At 45.4% G+C, this 19,792-nt stretch overlaps 1 protein-coding gene across 4 annotated transcripts in view; it reads left to right on the top strand.

Moving 5' to 3' along the window:
- The window catches only part of LOC142765256 (4-pyridoxate dehydrogenase-like), a 213,029-nt gene that overhangs the window by 176,709 nt on the left and 16,528 nt on the right, over positions 1-19,792 (top strand). For 3 of the 4 annotated variants that reach the window (XM_075865959.1, XM_075865962.1, XM_075865961.1), the window contains 2 exons: positions 7,082-7,239; positions 11,824-12,001. In XM_075865959.1, coding sequence (XP_075722074.1) covers positions 7,082-7,239; positions 11,824-12,001 — 336 coding nt within the window. The remainder of the gene's footprint in view (positions 1-7,081; positions 7,240-11,823; positions 12,002-19,792) is intronic. The other variant, XM_075865960.1, reaches the window with a different exon arrangement.

The following is a 19,792-nucleotide window of genomic DNA, read 5'->3' as shown; positions in this document are numbered from 1 at the left end:
ATGACCATCCGGACAAGCAAGCGTGGGAGCAATTTCGCACAGGCAAGTGATGACAAGTCGACGCGATGACTTCGATGAGCACTCATTGGGGGGGAGGGGGTTATTTATCTAATACAACTTAAATTTACACAATGTACTAGGTCACATATACAAAACATGAAAAATGGTGGCATGCCCCTCGGCTTGCATGACTAGTCTCAGGTTGTGAGATGCGCTGTTGACCCCAAGTCCGCTCACCCCAAAAAGAGCCCGAGTCACTGCTTAAATAGAGTTTTCCAGCATTCACGGGTGCGTGGACCAATCAGGCAAGCTGAGGATAACCAATCCAACAAGAGTTTTTATGGTCGCGTGAAGCCTGTGTTGCAACAAAACTGTGGCAGCTTCTGGAAACGGGCACACTCTCTAAAACGGCCTTGACGCGCTAATAAGTGCTCTATTTTGGTCCCCTTTTGCCCCCGAGGACCTAAGCGGCGGCTCGTTTGTTTGAAGCGTTGGGGGCGCAGTGGTTAGAAGAAGGAGAAAGGCACCCAATCTCTGTAGTATGGTCAAAAGCACGGCGTGGTGCCTGCTTTGGCGCGAAGCGCACTGTGACCGACAGAAAGCAGCCCTTTCTGTTCAGACTCTCATTCTTCCTCAATTCACCTTCTTCGAGACAAGCCGTTAAATAGCGCCCCTAACAAGAGCATCTGGCAAAGAACAAACTCCAGCTGTAGATACAAAAGAAAAAGCTTTCCGCGTGACATTACCTTTGCACAATATATACAAACAGGTAGAATCTTTCAACAAGCAGACATGAGCAACGTGACACAATTATGGGGGAGTGTCCGATAAAAACGAAGGCACAATGATAAAATGGCTAACCTCTATCTAAAAGCGCGATCTCTTTGTCATGCAAAACCACAGAAGGCTAGCTCACGCATTCGTCACCAAATTTCCTAATATGATACGCCTGAGCGATTTCACGCATCAATTTGTCCATATGACGTACCAGCATACTCACAGCCTGAAATCGATGCTGGCACCCGCAACTTTTGCAGTTAAATACAAGGTTAACATATCCCTTTGCATGAATTGTTCTTGTGCTCTCCCAACCTTTTACTTGTGCGTCGTCTAGCTTAATCTCTATAACAACGGCTGCACATTAAAGGAAGCATGTAGGCATCACCAACTGCGCATTATATATGCTTGTTTACGTGTTTTACGGTGCATGTCTAACTCTTTATGGTAATTCCACAGAGACCTTCATCTGTCAATCTGCATTCTGGCCTACTTTGTACGAGGCTGATAATACCACATTCACACCATATATCGAGCCCACTTTTTTCAAACTATGAGATATATTGTGGAGGTTAGGAATGACAGCCACTATATTTAACAGATTAACAGACTTCGTTTAGTGGGATTTTCGTAATCTGTCATATGTTTAGTATGCGGAAAATTGCTGCGAAAAATCAAACAAAAGCAAGAGGAGCCTTTTTGCAAAAGCAAAAAAACCTACATATGGATCAATGAAATCAATTGTACATGCTACTCAGCCACCTGGAGCTAAGGCCATGTTTTGCTAGTTGGCTTTTGAAAACGAACATGTAATAACCGGAGTACGTTGCGGAATAGAAAAAGGTTTTGAAAGAGTTGAATGTATTTCTGGGTTCTTTAGGGAGTGAAATATCAAGCTAAATGCAGTGAGCCTAATTTGCCGGGAATAGAGTCGAATACACTTTCAGTCACTAATAACGTTGCATTGAGTAGTGAGGAGCTCATCAACATCTTTAGTGGTTTGTTTTACTATACGACAAGTAATGAAGGGAGGCACACGTGTACATTGTGATTCTACGGCATACTTAAAAGAACGTTTTCACTTGCACATCGAAGCCTTGTACAGAAGTAAAAAAAAACAGAACTGATAATAGTACTATAATGATCATAGAGTTTTACGTTCCAAACCACCTTGTGATTATGAGAGACGTCGTATTGGAGGGCTCCGGAAATTTAGATGTCCTGGGGTTCTGCAACGTGCACCTAAATCCAAGCTCATGGGCCTCGAGCATTTTTGCCTCCATCGAAAATCTGGTCGCCTCGGTCAGGATCTCTCTGTCTTAGAAATCGCTACAACAGGAAAGTGAAACGTGTGTAAACAGGGAAACAAGGCACCTGTTGTCCAACGTTTTGTCACAACCCCGAAGGAATAAATGCTATAGCATCTAATTGTATTGTCACGTGAAGAATGGCAAACTTACAGCTCGTTCTCGAAGCAGAAAACACGCACAAAAAGGACATACATAAAACGAGTGTGAACTCTAACGACTGTCGTGATTGTTACCTGTGTGTGAGCTGCCCACTGAGTTCGCACGCGCTACCGCTGCACGAGCGAAGAACCTTCGTTGTCACTGAAACTTCAATGCACACTTTTAGGGAAACTCTACAGTACAAACGGCCACGGTCACGAGATAAGCGTGAGCGCGAGAGTGACCCACCCTCTCGAGGCATGAAATCTCGGGGTGGTTACCTTGGGAGCAAGCTCAGCGGACCCTTCGTGACATCTCGCGTGGGATAAAAAATGCATGATGAAGTTGCCGGCGGTAAATGGTGTATTTAAGAAATGCCTCACCATTAGCAAACTAAAGAATGCTCCAAGTGTCCAGCTGTAATATTCAGCGCACTCGTGCGCTGTATGTTTTTTACACGCGTCCTTTCTCGAGGTGCTTCCCGAGTTGCTTTTCCTAATTTCGAGCTGTTCGCTGCTCTTCCGCTAATATCACAATTGTTGCTAATGCATCCAGTCTTTTACCTTTTTGGTGAAACAATAAACAATAAACACGTAACTACCTGTGTAAAGGCAAATTTCGCTTCCGTGTTATACCGTTTTTTATGACAAAGATATCAGCCATGTTTTTTTTTTCATTGAAAGTTTTCGTTTTTCCGAACTTTCTGGTGTCTTTAGGAAATATAGAAATAATTTGCATGATTTTGAAGCAGCACAATGATAAAAGTGACCAGCCGTCTCAATTAGGGCGAGACATGTTCCGGTTTGACGGCTGCGACGCCGCTGTCTCACCAATTTGGCGGCGGGGGGGGGGGCTGTTTTACTCCGCTTTTGCTGAAAGCTAGCTCGCAGTCATGGCCAGCTAGCATGGTCATCCTTCAATATGTCATACATGGTTACGATGTTCTTATTTGTAAAATACTGCCAACATGAGTGGTTCTTCTGAAGCATTAAGGAAATGTATAAAAATTGTGTTATACTATTCTATTGCAATTCTTCAGTGAAGTTCAGCCTTCTTCATTTAGTTCAAATTTCTCGTTCACAAAATTGACCAAGGTTAGAAAGTTCTCACAACTACAGATAAATAATTGTTCAAAACACCCTAATAGGAGATTTATCTAAGGCGCCTTCCATACGTTTGTCTGTCTTGCTAAAGTATAAATCACTAAGAACAGGAGCTAGCTGAGAACCAACATATTCCTGATTTGTGCCCATGGATTTCTGCATATGGAGGACTCTTCGAGGCATCCACTCACATCCACAGCAGAGTCACTCTTCACTGCCCTGGCGCTACATCAACATAGCTCAGAGCTTCATGTTCCCGATGAATTTTGTGCAACGATCCCCGGCGACATCTCTATACCGATGGACCTATTGCAAAAGGACGTTCCGGTTGCATGAGATCAGCAAATGGAGGACCTCACAAAGAGATATATGTTTGTCCTAACTGGAGATGGGCCTATGAATAAGCATTTCACAAGTCGTGGGGTGCCACAAGGGGACGTTTTGAGTCCGACTCTCTTCAACCTGGTTCTGGCGGGGCTCACCGAAATGCTGGCACAGACGGCTCATATATCTCTCTAGGCTGTTGATATCTGCATCTGGGCGTTCGGCGTGACACGACCTCAAATGCGTGCAAGAATGCAGAAGGCGGCAACAATTACATTGCGTGCCTTCCCCAGCAAAGTTTGCCTAGCGCCACAGAAAAATGCGCCGCCGTGGCGTTTATATATATACATGTCGCATATATAAAGCTTGCTCATTGGCCTTGAGAATATATATAAGTTCGTTGCCGGGAAATCGTGGAGCCACTCCGTGTACTCGATGCTACTACTTTTACAGACCTCTTTCTCGGACTCCTCTAAAACAGCCTTCATTCCCTGTCTAACACGTGCAAGACTAACATCCGTGCACTACAGAGCGTAGAAGCCCAAGCACATCGGACTTGTCTTGGCCTTCCAAGATGCTCATCGAATGTTGCAACTATTGCTATCGCACAAGAACAGCCGTGTACAACGTATATCATTGTCGAGAAGTTCATAGCAAACAATCGGCATTTATGATGGCTTCGGTCACATCATTTAGCGTGTTTGACAGTGCGGAGGCCCCGTGCTTCATTGTGCGGTATTGTGATGAAACACCAGGACATATTACGGCATGACATCAAACTACCTGTGATGCGTACAGAATCTGCGTTACGGAGTCTGTATCGACCGCACGTATGCCTATCGGTTCCGGAAAACGTTAAAAAGCCGCGCATGCACCGCCAGCCCTGAATCAGTTGACTTTGCGTCAAATGGATGAAACGTACTTTGACCACATTCATCCATGTTCACACAAATGGCTTCACTAATCCCAACAGCTCTACAAGAGCAGTGGTTTTTTTAATCGGGTAATGCATTGCTACATTCAAGTTCTCTCACACCACGACGTCCGCAGCAGCAGAGCTCGCAGCACTTCAACATGCCATCAAGTACATTCTTCAGTGGCTACCTAATCAATGGGTGATCTTTTGCGACTTGAGGTCAGCCTTAGAGACAATATGGTTCACTTTATGGTACAGATTACACGAACAGTCCGAATATGAGAAGGGGCTCGATTACCGCGGAGCACTCGAGGAAGGTAACGATATTCTATTTCAATGTTTGCCTATTCATGATGAAATTAGCGGCAATGACCACTCCGATCAAGCTGCACGATTGGCTCATGACCAAGACCTGCGGAAGCCCATACCACTCATGAAAACGGACACTGCAAGGCGACTACAATCATTGAATCACCATATAACTCCCCTATAATGAAATACACAGGGTTTCTCCAAAGCGCGCCTGTATTCTATCGAACAAAACTTGCAATTTCGTTTGCCATCCGGGCTGCCATGACGGCCTGAAACTTAGCTGTGCTGAATGAGGTTGAGCGTGACTTTTACGAATGTGTATTCTTGTATACTCGGAAGGGCGAGCAGTTGGGCACGCAACATTTGCGCCTGCAAGGAGGCGCTTGAGCACATTCTATGCAATTGCCCAGCACACCAGTCTGAATGACGTATTACAGAAGCCAAGCTCCATCAGCTGGATTCACAACTACTTACAAAAAAATAAAAGATCCTGGCACCCTGGCCGATTGTTTCACATACTTGCAAAGCCACGAAAGCTCTCTTGTGCTTTTCAAGGGCCACTGGACTTCATGAGCGGTTGAGAAAGAACAGCGTGAGACCATGCTGCGTAGTCATAGCTGACTATTTATCCATCTCGCTCTTACTTTTCTTTTTCTGTCTCTTTCTATTATTCCCTCTTTCCTCATCCCAAGAGTAGGGTAGCCAACTGAGCCAAGCTTAGTTAACCTCCCTGGCTTTCCTCTCTATTTCTCTCGCCGTACCGCCATATGAACGCCTTCCTTCCAGCCTAACCACGTCGACAATAAATACAAGGCAAGAATTTCTTTAAAAAGCCGCTGTCAAAATGACACATTTATCGGTGAAAGCCACCTCATGTACTTGTTCATTAATACAGGCATTAACACATCTCAACACGTCTTCTTGTGACAAAGAGTAATCAAGGTATCCAATATTGATGCTAAAACGTTTACAGCAGCTGGCGTTTCCTTCTGAAAAGAATTGAACTAGTGCCTGAGAATCAAGCAAACGAGAAGGGTCTGAAAAAATTAATAAAAGGACAGGCACTTCTGCAGTGAAGTAGAAACAGCAAATTGCCAGGAGTCTTTTTTCAAACAATTGCTCGAAGAAGAATCTCGTTCTTGTGTGTTTTTAATGAGAAAAACAGTTCAAAGTTATGTGATTCAGCCTGTTTGACATTGCAAGATATACTCTTTCCGGTTATGTTTTAACAAAAGATAGAAAGCATGATGCTCAACTTCCGATAATTCAAGTGCTACTGCCCTGAGTGCTGCTGCCCTAATGGTCTTTTTTGTGACCGTTAATGCTTTTTCTGCAAAAATAGTGTGCAGCTTAATTAAAAATAGCCTTCCTTGTCTGAAAACCGAACGTAAAATCAATAGACGTGTTAAACTTGCCACGTACAAGACCAGTTTATGATAAAGAGCGCTCGCCCTTCATTTCAGACTGCGTAGCTATAGCATCAAAAGTTCCAATGTGCGTCTCAAATGAAGATGACATGAACCTATCCAGAACTTGGTTAATTACTGCCTGAACAAGAAATACATGCCAGTAATGTTAGATAGTGTCCGGCATAGTCTAAAATAGTGCCCGGCATAATTACAAAATAGCCTCCCTTGTCTAAGGACCGTACGTAAAACCAATTGACGTGTTAAGCTTGCCACGTACTAGACTAGTTTCCGAAAAAGAGCACTCGCCCTGCATTTCAGATTGCGTAGCATCAACAGTTCCAATGTGCATCTCAAATGACCTGACCCTATCCGGCCCTTGTTTAATTGCTGCCTGAACAAGAAACTCAGGCCAGTAATCTCAGACAAGAACGGGAATTTCATGATTTTGCTGTATGTATTTTTTTCAGAAAAAGCATAAAAGCCGTGAAAAAGAACTTTACGACCGTTGTACTATGGAAATTATGGCAGCTATATTATTCAAATAGGTGGCTACATTGCTGTGATTTAGGCGGCAAGTTGAGACGCTAGACTTGCTTTGGATTACTGAAATAATTAGAAGGTTATCATTGAGCTATGACACAAATACGTGTGCCACATAGGGGAAAGCTCTACGCTTTCCTAGAAGCGAGTTTGTTCATCGCATAATGCATTTCAAAATGTTAGTTAGATTCACAGTATGTGTTGAGTCGTTTCACTAGTTTATCCTTGGCTTACAAACGTGGCTAAACGCAGGTGCTCTGTCGCTACCTGCCGCTATGGAGGCCATTGCATTTGTGAATACGTCGTTCGCTCCCTACGACTATCCGGATGTGGAGATCGTGCTGAACAGCGTTTCCGCCGCCAACATCGAGGCAGAGCGTTTCTTGCTCGACTTAGGAATGCGCCGAGACGTAAGTGTCTGATTGTTATGGTGTGGTAAAATATATTAAGTCCATACAACAGGTACTGCATGTTCTACGTCCAGTGCTTGCATACCTTCAGTAAGCACTATTCTTGACGGTCCACAGTGTAACGACATATGCCTGATATCCTGCATTTATTACTATCAAATGCTGCAGTGCGCGTGCAACTTTTATAGACTATAGTCTTTCTTGGGGACCTTCGATGAAAAAACTTAGATCTGTCCGTCTGTCTGTCTGTCTGTCTGTCTGTCTGTCTGTCTGTCTGTCTCTCTGCCAGCTCTTACTGATACCTCAAATGGCTCCAAACGGCCAACCCCATCCGCAGTGCCCACCAATGTTGCTCAAGCTTCAGCATTCGTATTTGTGCGATTGTCAAGTAAAAATCAATTATTACGCATATCTAAGGCCCCGTAACAACGCGTCATTATTTTGTATATGTGCCTTTACACTAGAGAAGGAACACACAAGTGATTATAACGACCGTAGTGTTCATCCCGCGGCGCTGACTGTGCAACGCGGTGCTCAAAAAAGAAAGTGCTTCCAACGTTTTGCTAAGACGACACGGTGGTGGCGCCCCGTCGCGGTGGTCTAATGCCTAAAGTACTCGGCTGCTGACCCGCAGGTCGCGGGTTCGAATACCGGCTGCGGCAGCTGCATTTTCGATGGAGGTGGAAATGTTGTAGGCCCGTCTGCTCAGATTTGAATGCACGTTAAAGAACCCCAGGTGGTCAAAATTTTCGGAGCGCTCTACTACGGCGTCTCTCATAATCTTATGGTGGTTTTGGGACGTTAAACCCCACAACTCAATCGGCCCGGTGGTGGCACCAGCCCGTTGCTTTGCGTTCTACACCTTATCACCCCCGAGACAATAGCGCATCTTTCCTTGCGAGCGCGCACGCCTTCCTTCATTTTCAAACTGCTCAACGGCGCTCGTGTTTAACGTGCCTCGATGCGCTCCTTCGTCTCCACTACACGCTCTAGGCACTAACGCAGCGCCTCCAGAACACTATTCACAAATTTTCTTGCGCAGAACATCAAATAAACGTTTTGTTCACTCTCTCCAGACGAAAGACTATCGTCTTTCGACGACATATGTAGTGTAACATGCAGATTCGGGGCCAATTTTTCAACGACGATAGTCTTTCTTGGGGACCTTCGGCACAAAAATTTTGGTGTGTCTGTCTGTCTGGCTGGTTGGCTAGCTGGCCGGCTGGCTCTGTTTTTGTCTGTTTGTCCACTCTTGACGGCATCGGTTACTTGGAACGGCCGGCCCCGTCCACAGTGCCCACCAATGTTGCTCATGGTTGAGCGTTCATGCTTGTGCAATTTTCAATTGAAAAGCAATTATTGCGCATGTCTGGGGCACCATACCAACACGTATATAATTCACATGTGCGTCTTCGACTAGAAAAGGCATACATAAGTAATTTTAAGGACCGTAGCGCTTATCACGCTGCGCTGACCAGGCCACACTTGCACGAAACGGGGAGTGTTTCCAATGCTTTGCTAAGACAAGATGGTGGTGGCACCTACCCGTCGTCTTGCGTTCCACACCTTATCACCTCTGAGATAGGTGCGCACACCCGTCTCAGAGCCACGTGCTTTGTTTTCTAAGAAAACTGCCAGATGGCGCGCATGTCTCACGTGTGACGTGACTTGATGCGCTCGTTCGCCTCCGCTGCACGCTCAAGGCACTCTACGCAGCGCCTCCAGAATACCAGTCACCGATTTTCTTGCGCAGAACATCAAATAAATCTCTTGTTCACTCTCTCCAGACACAAGACTATCGTATTTCGACGACATTCGCAGAAACGTGCAGATACGGGGCAAATTTTTGTTCTCTTTTTTTTCTAGTTCTCTATCTTTTCATCTCTTAACCACCTTTCCCCAGTGCAGAATAGCTAACCAGAGGCGCGTCTGGTTCAGCTTTCTGTCTCTTCTCCCTCTAACTTCTTCCCCTTCCTATTGTCACGCGGCGCTACCAGAACGACGAGAGAGTCCAAGTTAATACACCTAAAATAACTTTGTTAAAAAAGATGTGGAGTGTGCCACAGCTCTGTATTTAGTAAGCGTTATACAGGAATATCTGTGCACAATGTTGCTTGTGTTTAAGCCCAAGTTTGAGGCAGGCACTGACGTCATTCGTATCAGCTGAATCCTCGTATATTCTCAGAATATCGTGAGGCTTCGCCTGTTCCCAGCGTGCTTCGTTAAAATAATTAAACTGTATTGTATGGAAATGATGCTTCTTTGTAGTGGCATCTGAACCCACAACCTTCCATTTACGTCTACAGTGCTCTAGCAAATAAAAAAAAAGAGAAGAGGTTCTTCCTCTTTTGCATCACTGACTGTTCCGACAGATGAATTTTTTCACTCACTATAAATATGTTTATGGAGCGTCATGATTGCTTCATTACAGTGAAACAGAAGAATTCACGGTGCTATACTTTTAATGGCCTAATTATCTGATGGATTGTTTTTTGTTTGCGTCTAACGAAAAATTGTCTGTGTTTGATGGCTCCCCACGGTGGTCAAGTGACGAAGGTGATCGGCTGCTCACTTGCAGGTCGCGGGATTGAACCCCGGCCACAGTGGCGGCACTTTCAATGGAGGCGAAAATGCCTGAAGCCCCTGTACTTATAAATAAGTGCATGATAAAGAGCCCTAGGTGGTTGAAATTTAAGAGTTCCTCCACTACGGCGTCACTCATAATGATATGGCGATTTTGGGACTTTAAACGCTAACAATTATTATTATTATCCCCGTCTCCCATTCAGTCATTGTGAAAGCCTCGACCATACAGATTTCTTGACTTGAGATGGCATGCCAGGATTCAATGGTCAGCTGCCACCCAGTGGAAAGATCACGTGCAAGTGCTTGTCGAAAAAGAGTGATCTACATAGGATGTCTTCACTATGAGTGACACTGGCTATCACTCGCAGGCATTACACATACTGAACACCAAGCGAAACCAACAGGAAAGTGCCTTCCGTGGTCAGTGCATTGGTAGAACGTCGCGAACGTTATTGAAAATGGTGGTTTTCAAATCTCATGTATAGAAACTGCTATTTTTCACCCAATATATTTCATTTACCTTACGTTAGAGGGCCAGTTAACCGGCTCCGACTTCTTTTTACACCCCCTACCAAGCTCATGCATCCTTCTTACGCCTGACCAACCTCCTCCCACGTTCAGTGACGTCATCTAGGCGATCAGTGACGTTGACTTCATTACTGTTTGGTGAGACCTGGTTTAGACGAATACGAGGTATGCGCTGCATCATGTGGCCGATCACCGAGTTGAAGTCACTGCTCGTGGAAGAAAGTTGGTCAAGCGTAGGAAATATGTGAGAGCTTGTTTGGGGGGAGGGGAGGCATAAAAAAAGTCGGAACCTGTTGACTGGCCTTTTAATAGTACGATTCTACAGTCAAACACCACTTAGTGGTCCCCATGTTTTCCCTGCCATAATTACTTCGTGGATTAATCTTTTTTATGCCTAACCAAAAAACGACCTCGTCCGAGAATGCCTTCTTGTGTTTATTCAGAATGAACTTGACTTCGTATAAAGCTGGTATCCCATTTTTGAGGCCTCCTCAGCCTAATGCACTTGTGTGTAAAAAGTGACGAGGAGAAGTGTTCATGACATAGTGTATTTTGTGTTGGCCGTTGAGTGTATCCTTCGTACTACTTAAACACTTACTAGCGCTAAGCGATTGTAGCTTTGCGTTATACTATTAGGATGGATAGATAGTGGAACTATATTGTGGGGCTTGAGAGACGCGAGTAGCACACAATGAGCTTTTCCCACGTTGGGCATACAATCAGAAATATTTTTCAAAAGGAATTCTAACGAATCCCATGAGACTGAAAAAGAAAAGGCTGGCATGACTCTGCGGTAGAACACTTGACTTCCAGGCTGAATTACTGATGTTGCTCAATAAAGCCAAAGCACCGGGAACGGAACGACCATTGAAGAGGACATGTACTACTTGCCCTACTCACAAGTCAGCTGGGAGTAACACACGTCCTGTCCTCTTCGTTGATCATTGCATTTTTGGTGCTTTGCATGTATGTTACAAATCCACTAGCTCAAACATCAGATCTCTTGAATTTCATTCGTGCGTTCAGTTTTGTTTCCGGTAGCGCTTTCTATTATTCAAATCCATCGTTATATTTCATTCACCTATGAAGCCACCGACGTCGGCTGCGCCACAATGTCCGTTACACGGGTGACCTTTCGAACGGTATTGCCTTAAGAGACATCCAAGACACCGAAAAAAATGGTCGACATTATGATTGAGTAGTTAATATAATAAGAAATCACGTCCTCGTGCTGACATAAGATGTTTGTATCTATACTAATCGTAGCTTGAAATTAGCAGCCTATTGTGAAGTATTTGTTGCGTGAAAGTTAGTGGTCGACTACATCATGGGCTCTAAATGTTGATATTTTTATTGTGCTCGTTGCCCAAGCTTCTAACTTGTGTAAAACTAACTATAGTGGCATACGCGTCTACATTTACAAAACGTATGGGGCGAATGCTACAGTTGCGGTTTATTTCATCTTTCCAGATATATAACGCGTTCTACAAACCATACCGTGGACGCAACGCTTTTCAACTGGCTCCCCTGCTTAATCGTCTCAAAAGCCGAGGCGTCATCAAGCTGCGAAGCAAAAGCTACCGTGATGCCCCCATACTCAATCCCCGGTACTACTCACACCCAGCGGATATTGAAATCGCTGCCGATGGTGGGTTTTCTTGCGTATTTATTTAAAAAATTAGATATGCTTGACTCTACCGTATATTGTGAGAATCACTGAAAACACTTGAAGGTCTTTGTGCATCTTCGCATCAATAGGCGCAGTATTGCTGTACAGTGTCAGTTTTTATGAAAGAGAACACGGCGACGCGTGGCCTGCACGCTCCGGCGGCTGCTGGCAGCGCGTTCAAGTTGAAGCGAGAGCAACCACAGTCTCTTTTGGCGTCACCTCACGACGAGCGAAAGAAACATTCGTTCCTGATTTGGAACAAGCGGCAAGATTGCGACCCTCTCCCCCTTCAAGGAGTTTATGCGAGAGCCGGTAATTGCCTTGAAGGGGGAGGGGTTGCAATCTTGCCACTCAATATCAGCAACGAATGGTTGTTTTGCTCACCGCGAGATGACGCGAAGAGAGACTGTGATTGCTCTCACTCCCGCTTAAACGCGCTGCCAGCAGCCGCTGGAGCATACAGCCCACGCGTCGCCGTGTTCCCTTTCTTGAAAATTGACACTGTACATGCTCTTTTCTTTCTGTGTGTCATGTTGCCGGCCCATCACACGTGTAGGTAATGGTTTGCTCAAATCACACCAGAATTTCTCGGAATGTTTCATATTACTTTGTAATCATTTGCTAGGACTGAGCTGGCGAAAGCGAACAGCTAAGTTGATTCTATAGAACGAACACGGCCTCTAGGATAATGCTAGAATGTTCAACGCTGCTTGTATAAACGCCGATGTGCTTGACGCGGATCAGATCATGGACGAACGATGCTCTCTGCGCCGATATCCGTGTACAGCGTGCATGGATCGCTGTAATCGGACTTTCTCTTTCCCGGCCAAAAGCCCAGCCAAATAAAGAGTTTTATCTTGCATACGTCGAGTGCTGTCTTCATCAAAGTAATTGCTCCATGACAGTAGCATATTTACAATAGGCTGTAATACTAGAAACAGCACTGAAATTTTCGACTTTGACTTGCCGTTGTTTCGATTCTACTGCCTACTCATTTCAGAAAATCTTCCAGCCTCACACATATGGCCTTAGGCAGGGGTAGGTGCCCCGCCGCGGTTGTCTAGTGGCTCAGGTGCTCGGCTGCTGACCCACAGGTCGCGGGTTTGAATTTTGGCTGCGGCGGCTGCATTTCCTAAGGAGGCGGAAATCTTGTAGGCCCGTGTGCTCAGATTTGGGTGCGCGTCAAAGAACCCCAGGTGGTCGAAATTTCCGGAGCCCTCCACTACGGCGTCTCTCATATTCATATGGTGGTTTTGGGACGTTAAACCCCACATATCAATCAAAATCAAATCAAAAGGCAGGGGTAGGTGATACTTAAAACGTAACCTACAGAAATACAACAAAAGAATTGCCACACTTAGGTACACCATGCAGAACAAAGTCAATCCTCACACAATTTTATAGATTTTCGTCTACACGCACGGGAAAAAAAGTAGCAAAAGAAGAAAGCAGCAAAAAAGCAATTGCGAAAAACACTGAGTAGTACAAAACCCCCCCAAAAAGGAACCGTCATTTAACAGGGCCAAAATCAGCAACGTTTTAGAATACAGGGCATTTGTCACAAGCATAGCTTGATAATATTTTAAGTATATGAAAAAGTGCTACAGTGTGAAGCAAATTGAAGCCTGTGTCAGATGCCTTCAGAAATAATGGAAGGCAAAGAGAAAAGAAAGATGAAAGGTCACTTGGTATGCTGGTGTCGTAGTTTCGACCTGAACGTATAAACATTCTTGCAGTTTGTGAAATCTGCAAACAGAGCATTCCAAATTATGACACCTTGCGAAAGAAAAATTTTAAAGGGATTTCGTTTTACAAAAATGCTCCTTCCCTTTTTATTTTTTTGATGTTTTGAACCAGTTGATCGGTGGTGAAGAGGTACTACAACTACAAGAGGTTTTGTTTATGCGCAGCTTATCGTGGTAAATTAAAAACATATAATATAATCTATCATGTTGCTGTCTTGCCAGCATTGTATTTAGGTTAGCTCTTTTCAACAGTTCACTGGGTGACGTGAGATAGCTGTAGAGACTTTAAGCTATTCGGATTCAATTTATTGTGATAGCAATTACATGGACACCTTCGACTGGATTTTGCCGCCGGCGCCGACATTGGCGTCGATGTCATGCACCGTATACACTCTAAGCCAATATTTGGCAAAGTTGGACTAACTGCAGTCGTTAAACCAACTGACGAACGATTCGTCCAACAGGGACGAAATGCGTGGCAGTGCGTGTCGTGCGCAAACGCCCGGGAATGAAGAGACCAACGGGGAGGGCAACTGCGCCGCGATCGCCTCCTGTCAATGCTGCACTGCAATGCTCGGCGTGGTCGGCGATCATGAAAACAAGTTATATAGGCTATACAACACTGTGAAAGCGAAGCAATATGAAACGAATAGAAGATGTTATGAGAGGCAGATGGTACAACACGCTGTCAGTGCACACAACAAGCGCCCTCGCGTTTTCACCATGCCGGTACGGGCGGGCCGAAACCAAGTGAAAATTGCCGAACACGCGTTCAATGCGGATAACTCGCTTCAATGTGCTGAATTATTTCGAACTACGATGAACACTAACAACGCTAATAAAAGTAAGCTGTTCATCAGCGGTCGTGTACCCACACAGTGACCACAACTTCAAAGCGATATATAGAAAAAGTAGGCTTCGTACGTCATCGGTATCAAGCTGGCTGCCGGTGTGAGTGCATTGCCGGCACAAGCGAATGAAACGTCGCGTACAAATTCACAGAAAATGTAGCTCAGAAAAACTTATGCCTTTTCTCCACGCGACAATCGTTATCAGAAATCCAGCGTGTAGGCGATCGCGGATACGATTAATCGTGCGGCCGGCGGTACACAGGGAGCGACTTACCAGCACGATGAAAGAACCGTGCCTGCGAACGGTCTCCTCGCTCTAAGTATACAGATATCTACATCACCCGGTAAGACACCGCGAACATGGGACACTTACCTATTGTTCATTTGTGACAATAAAATACCGACGACGAAAATTCCACGCGAGCCGCATGTTGCGATCGCCGGTGGTCGTTTAGCCGTACTCGTCGTAAGCCTAACGACGCCGTCGGCAAGGCGACACGGTATGGCATCGGCGGGGCGCCTAGCTGCTTCGCCGGCTTTCCCGCATATGCACCGCTCCTGCGTTTATGTTTGCGGACTCGCGCGCCAGCACTGCGAACGCTGGTTCGGCCGACGTGATCGAATGCCAGCTGATAATTCGTAGTCTCGGGCTGGAGGCATGTTGAAGATCAGATGGATCCATATTAAAAGATCGGTGCGCATTGGTGCTACGAATTAGTCTATGTAAATTTTCGCGTTATGGTATCAATGTTTATTTTTTTTAAGCCGAGTAAAAGTCGCCCACTGGCACTAGATGGGAGGTCAAAATACTGTGCTATATATACCCGATAGTCTGTTCTCGTAGTATAGCACGGGCAGTCAGTGCTTGCGGTGTTTTAAGTTGAATTAATAGTGCGCATATATATATATATATATATATATATATATATATATATATATATATATATATATATATATATATATATGTGTGTGTGTGTGTGTGTGCGCGTAGCATGAATAACAAGCTATGTTCCTCAGTGCTGATTAAAATGGAATAAACGTAAAATATACTCCACACACGCAGTGTCGCCATTTTTTTGCCATTGGTGCAGACGGTTCAATTGTTAGTCCCACAACATTTAAACCAAGTGGAGTAAGTGCTTGGGGTAACAGTTGAACCCTTGCAGTTACTCCCGCAGTTAGTCCAAAATTGGTTAAAAATCTGTGGCAGCGCATTTAAACCCCTGAAGGACCAATGGCATACCCCACTTTAGTCCTTTTCGGCTTAGAGTGTATGTATACGTATCTATACATATGAAAACACAAAAAAGAAAAAAAAACTGCTGAAAAAAGCAAACTGGTACGGGGAATCGAACGTGGGACCTCTGCGTCGTGAAAGCGAGATGTTAACCACTGAGCCACTCCGCAAAACCATCTCGGTTTTTAAACAGCAAGCTATATATATCTACCGCTTACCGCTGCTGTGTTTTTTGCATTACCAGAAAGATCACGCATAGAGCGCACATTGCCACATCGCGCTGCGGTTCCAGCTCTAATTTCTTACGCGTACTTTGCCCAACTTAGAGAAGGAGAGCGACGCTCCATCGCGTGCCGTTATCTCGCGCCGGCGAGGAGGGGAAGGTCGTACGCCTTGGCTGGCCTCGGGCTTTACCTGGAACGATTCTGTTGTAGTTACCGGGCGCAAAAAGGTCCCTGCAATCATTGAAGTCTCCGCTCACGAAAACCAACTGCTTTTCAGACTCTGCGAAGTAATAAATGAGGCGCTTATTCGTGTACGTCCGTACCTGTGAGTACGTTTCCTGCGTAATTTGTGTTCGAGAAACGCGTGGCACGTTTCAATTTGCTTTCTACTCTGCGCGTGACCTTTCAAATTGTTATCGCGTTAATTGTTTCGCCTTTGCGGCAAAGCAGTAATTATCATTTTGATTGTGTTATTATTTACTTTGCTGTGAGGATCCCAAACCACATATGAGTACTCGAGGTTCAGATGGATGAAAGTTTTATACGCAATCAATTTTAATTTTGGGGTAAATTTCACAAAGAACGCCCTAGAAATGCTGATGTTTGTCAAGCTTTTTTTCATTGTAAGCAATATGCTTATTCCACTTAACATCTGCACTTAACAAACCCTAAATACTTATAAGTGTTAACGAACAATTGTTTCAGGCCATTGATGGTATCTTAGTGTTACAAAAAAAGCCGATTGCGTGTTTCGGTCATTGCTACCGTTTTTGTTTCATTAACCTTCATCTGCCACACTTCACACTAAGAAGATATTTTCATGAACGCTGTGTTTAAAAGAACCTGGCCATCTGTACTTCGTATTTCCCGATTAAGAATGCAGTCATAGGTAAAAAACTGTATAGTTGTCGGAATGTCATCAGTATTATCGTCTATAAAATTAAAAAAGAGTAGTGGCCGAAGCCTTGAACCCTGAGGGATTTTAGGTTTCACCGGTCGTCAATCAGAGCAGGCGTTGTCGGAAAAGTAAAAGAATAAACGTCTGCAGGCTAGTACTGCAAAAGAAGAAGAAGAAAAAGTTGGGAGCGAGAAACGGCGTTCGGTCTGGTTTCTTCGCCAATCGGTAGATTTCCTTTACATCGTGGTGCCGAAACCCCTCGTGCGGACACGTCTCCTTCATCGCACGACTCGAGGGGACCTTCTTCTCGACCGCTTCGTTTTGCGGGCGGCGAGGACTGCAACGGATCGTTCCTGATCGGCGTAGACCAGACTAGACTCCAACACCGGATGCGATGGATTGCCTGAAGACCAAGCGCTCCACTCGATGAGCCCAGAACACCAAGCTCCTGCATGAAGCAAGGTCACTGCTAAGCGACCCTACCGAGGACAAGCCCAAACTCACAGGTATTTATGACCGTTTGTCAGCGAGCAACAACGAGCTCTCGAAGATCAATCATGCGCTCGAGGAGCACGTAGCGGACGAGGAGATCGAAGCTGAGTATGTTGCGGCAGCAGAGTATAACGACAAAGCTATAAGCATGCTCGCTGAGATTCGCTGCAAGATAGACGGTTTGCGACATGGAGACAGTACAGCTGCGGCTGTTCCTCAGAACGAAAACCAATCACCTTCTGACATGCCGACCGCAATTGGCCCAAAGGTGCCGAACCTTGGCATGCCAACATTAAAGGTGATATACATGAATGGTTGGCTTTCTGGGAGCAGTTTGAGCAAACTGTCAACCTGATCAACGCTTTGTCAACAACGACGAAGTTTAATCTACGTCATTATCTTGCGGGTGAAGCGGCAGCTGCAATATGTGGATTTCCGACTTCCGAAGCCTGTTATGCAGATGCTATCAAGTTATTGAAGGAACGCTTCGGAGATCGAAAACGGATCGAGCAACACCACCTATCAGCGCTTCGCAATCTAGCTCACATCAAGTCTGGAAGCAACGTCCGTGGCCTTCGGCGAATTTACGATGCTGTGCAGCTGAATATCCGTTGTCTAACTGCACTAAATGTTCCTACGCATAGCTTTTCCGCTATACTGATTTGACATTTTACAGAAAGCGCTACCGTACGACATCATTTTGACCCATACACGTGCAAAGCGCAGCCAGGCACTAAGAGAAAACGGGTATGCTGCCAATGTCTGAGCCAAGCGAGGCAGCTGCTACATCTTATGCGGAGTAAAGGAGCTGCTCACCTATACAGGTATAAAGCCAGAAAGTCGGGAGCAGTGCAAGCCCTTTAATGACCGAGTGCTGGATGACCGTACACAGAGGACTCGAAGCGGCAGCACCAGCACGGCTTCTGTACTACAAAACACACCGAGCAGCTGGGGTGAGTGTTTTTTCTGCATGTCGAAGAAACATGGCACCCACGCTTGTGACGCGAACCTTAACATCGATTCGAAGAAAGGAATGCTTGCAAAAGAGAACCGCTGCTATCGATGCACGTCCCGAGGACATCAGGCACGTTCGTGCTGCGTCAAACTCACCTGCTCGAGTTGCCACGGGAGGCACGCATCAAGTATGTGCGACCCGCACTATCAATCGAACCAAACAGCGACACCATCTCGTCCAGTTGACTCCTCCGGCAGCACAGTAGGAATGGTGTCGTCACAATCAGTTATGCTGTTTGACAAGGAATCACTGAGCGGTGTCACGACCAATCACAGTGAAGTATATCTACAAACGTTTCGCGCCTTTGTCATCAAAAACGGCAAAACAAGGTATGTCCGAAGAATTCTCGACGGAGGGGGCCTGCGATCCTTCGTCACGGAAGATTTTGCCAAGATATTACACCTACAGGTGCTGGGAGCAATTCAGATTGCACTGAATACGTTTGGCTGTTCATCACCAAGTACCATGGAGAGACGGCAAGCGCTAGAAGTTCCTCTGCGTAGCCAACACGGTTCTGACACCTGCACGTTGCGCGCAATTGTTGTTCCAGTTATCTGCCACGATATTGCTTCCCCGAAAGCTGACAGCCATTTCGTTCAGAACCTGCGTCTTGAAGGCAATGTCATTGCGGACGAAAAGAAGTTTGATGCGGAAACAGAAAGAAGCCTCAGCTTGTTGATCGGTGCTGACCACCTCTGGCAAATCATGTCGGGACGTTACGTCAAAAGTGCAGAAGTTCCAGGACTGGTAGCAATCGATAGAGCTTTTGGATGGACGCTACAAGGACCCAGTCACCAAAAAGCCTTTCTTGACCGCCGCTCAAGCCTAATGGTCTGCATTCTGAAAGTGCAAGCAATCGTTGATGACAAATCAACCTCGCAGATCTTGCAGTCTTTTTGGCAACTAGAACCAATAGGCATTGCAGATTCAACGGAACCTTCCTCCCATGAGTCCGTTGCACGATTACATAAAACCATTAGCAAGAAAAGCGACAAATACACTGTGGCGTTGCCTTTGAAAGAAGATAAGAAACCTCTTCTAGGGAACAACCGGGAAATTGCGCTATCACATCTACAAAGAGTAACACAGAGGCTATGGACGGTGGAAGGAATGTTGCAGCGATATGACACAGTAATCCGGCAATGTCTGGAGTGGGGTCACACGGAAGTGGTGCCTAAGGATACTCCTCGGGATCGAGATCGCACCATATAACATATGTCACATCGGGAAGTAATAGGAGAAGAATCGTTAACTACCAAACTTCGTGTAGTGTTCGACGCATCGTCACACACCAAAGGTGTACCATCC

The sequence above is a fragment of the Rhipicephalus microplus genome, chromosome 6 (genome assembly GCF_043290135.1).
Source record: "Rhipicephalus microplus isolate Deutch F79 chromosome 6, USDA_Rmic, whole genome shotgun sequence".
NCBI classification, from domain to species: Eukaryota; Metazoa; Arthropoda; class Arachnida; order Ixodida; family Ixodidae; genus Rhipicephalus; species Rhipicephalus microplus.
The sequence above is the reverse complement of the archived record's forward strand: the minus strand, read 5'-3'. Positions and strand labels throughout refer to the sequence as shown.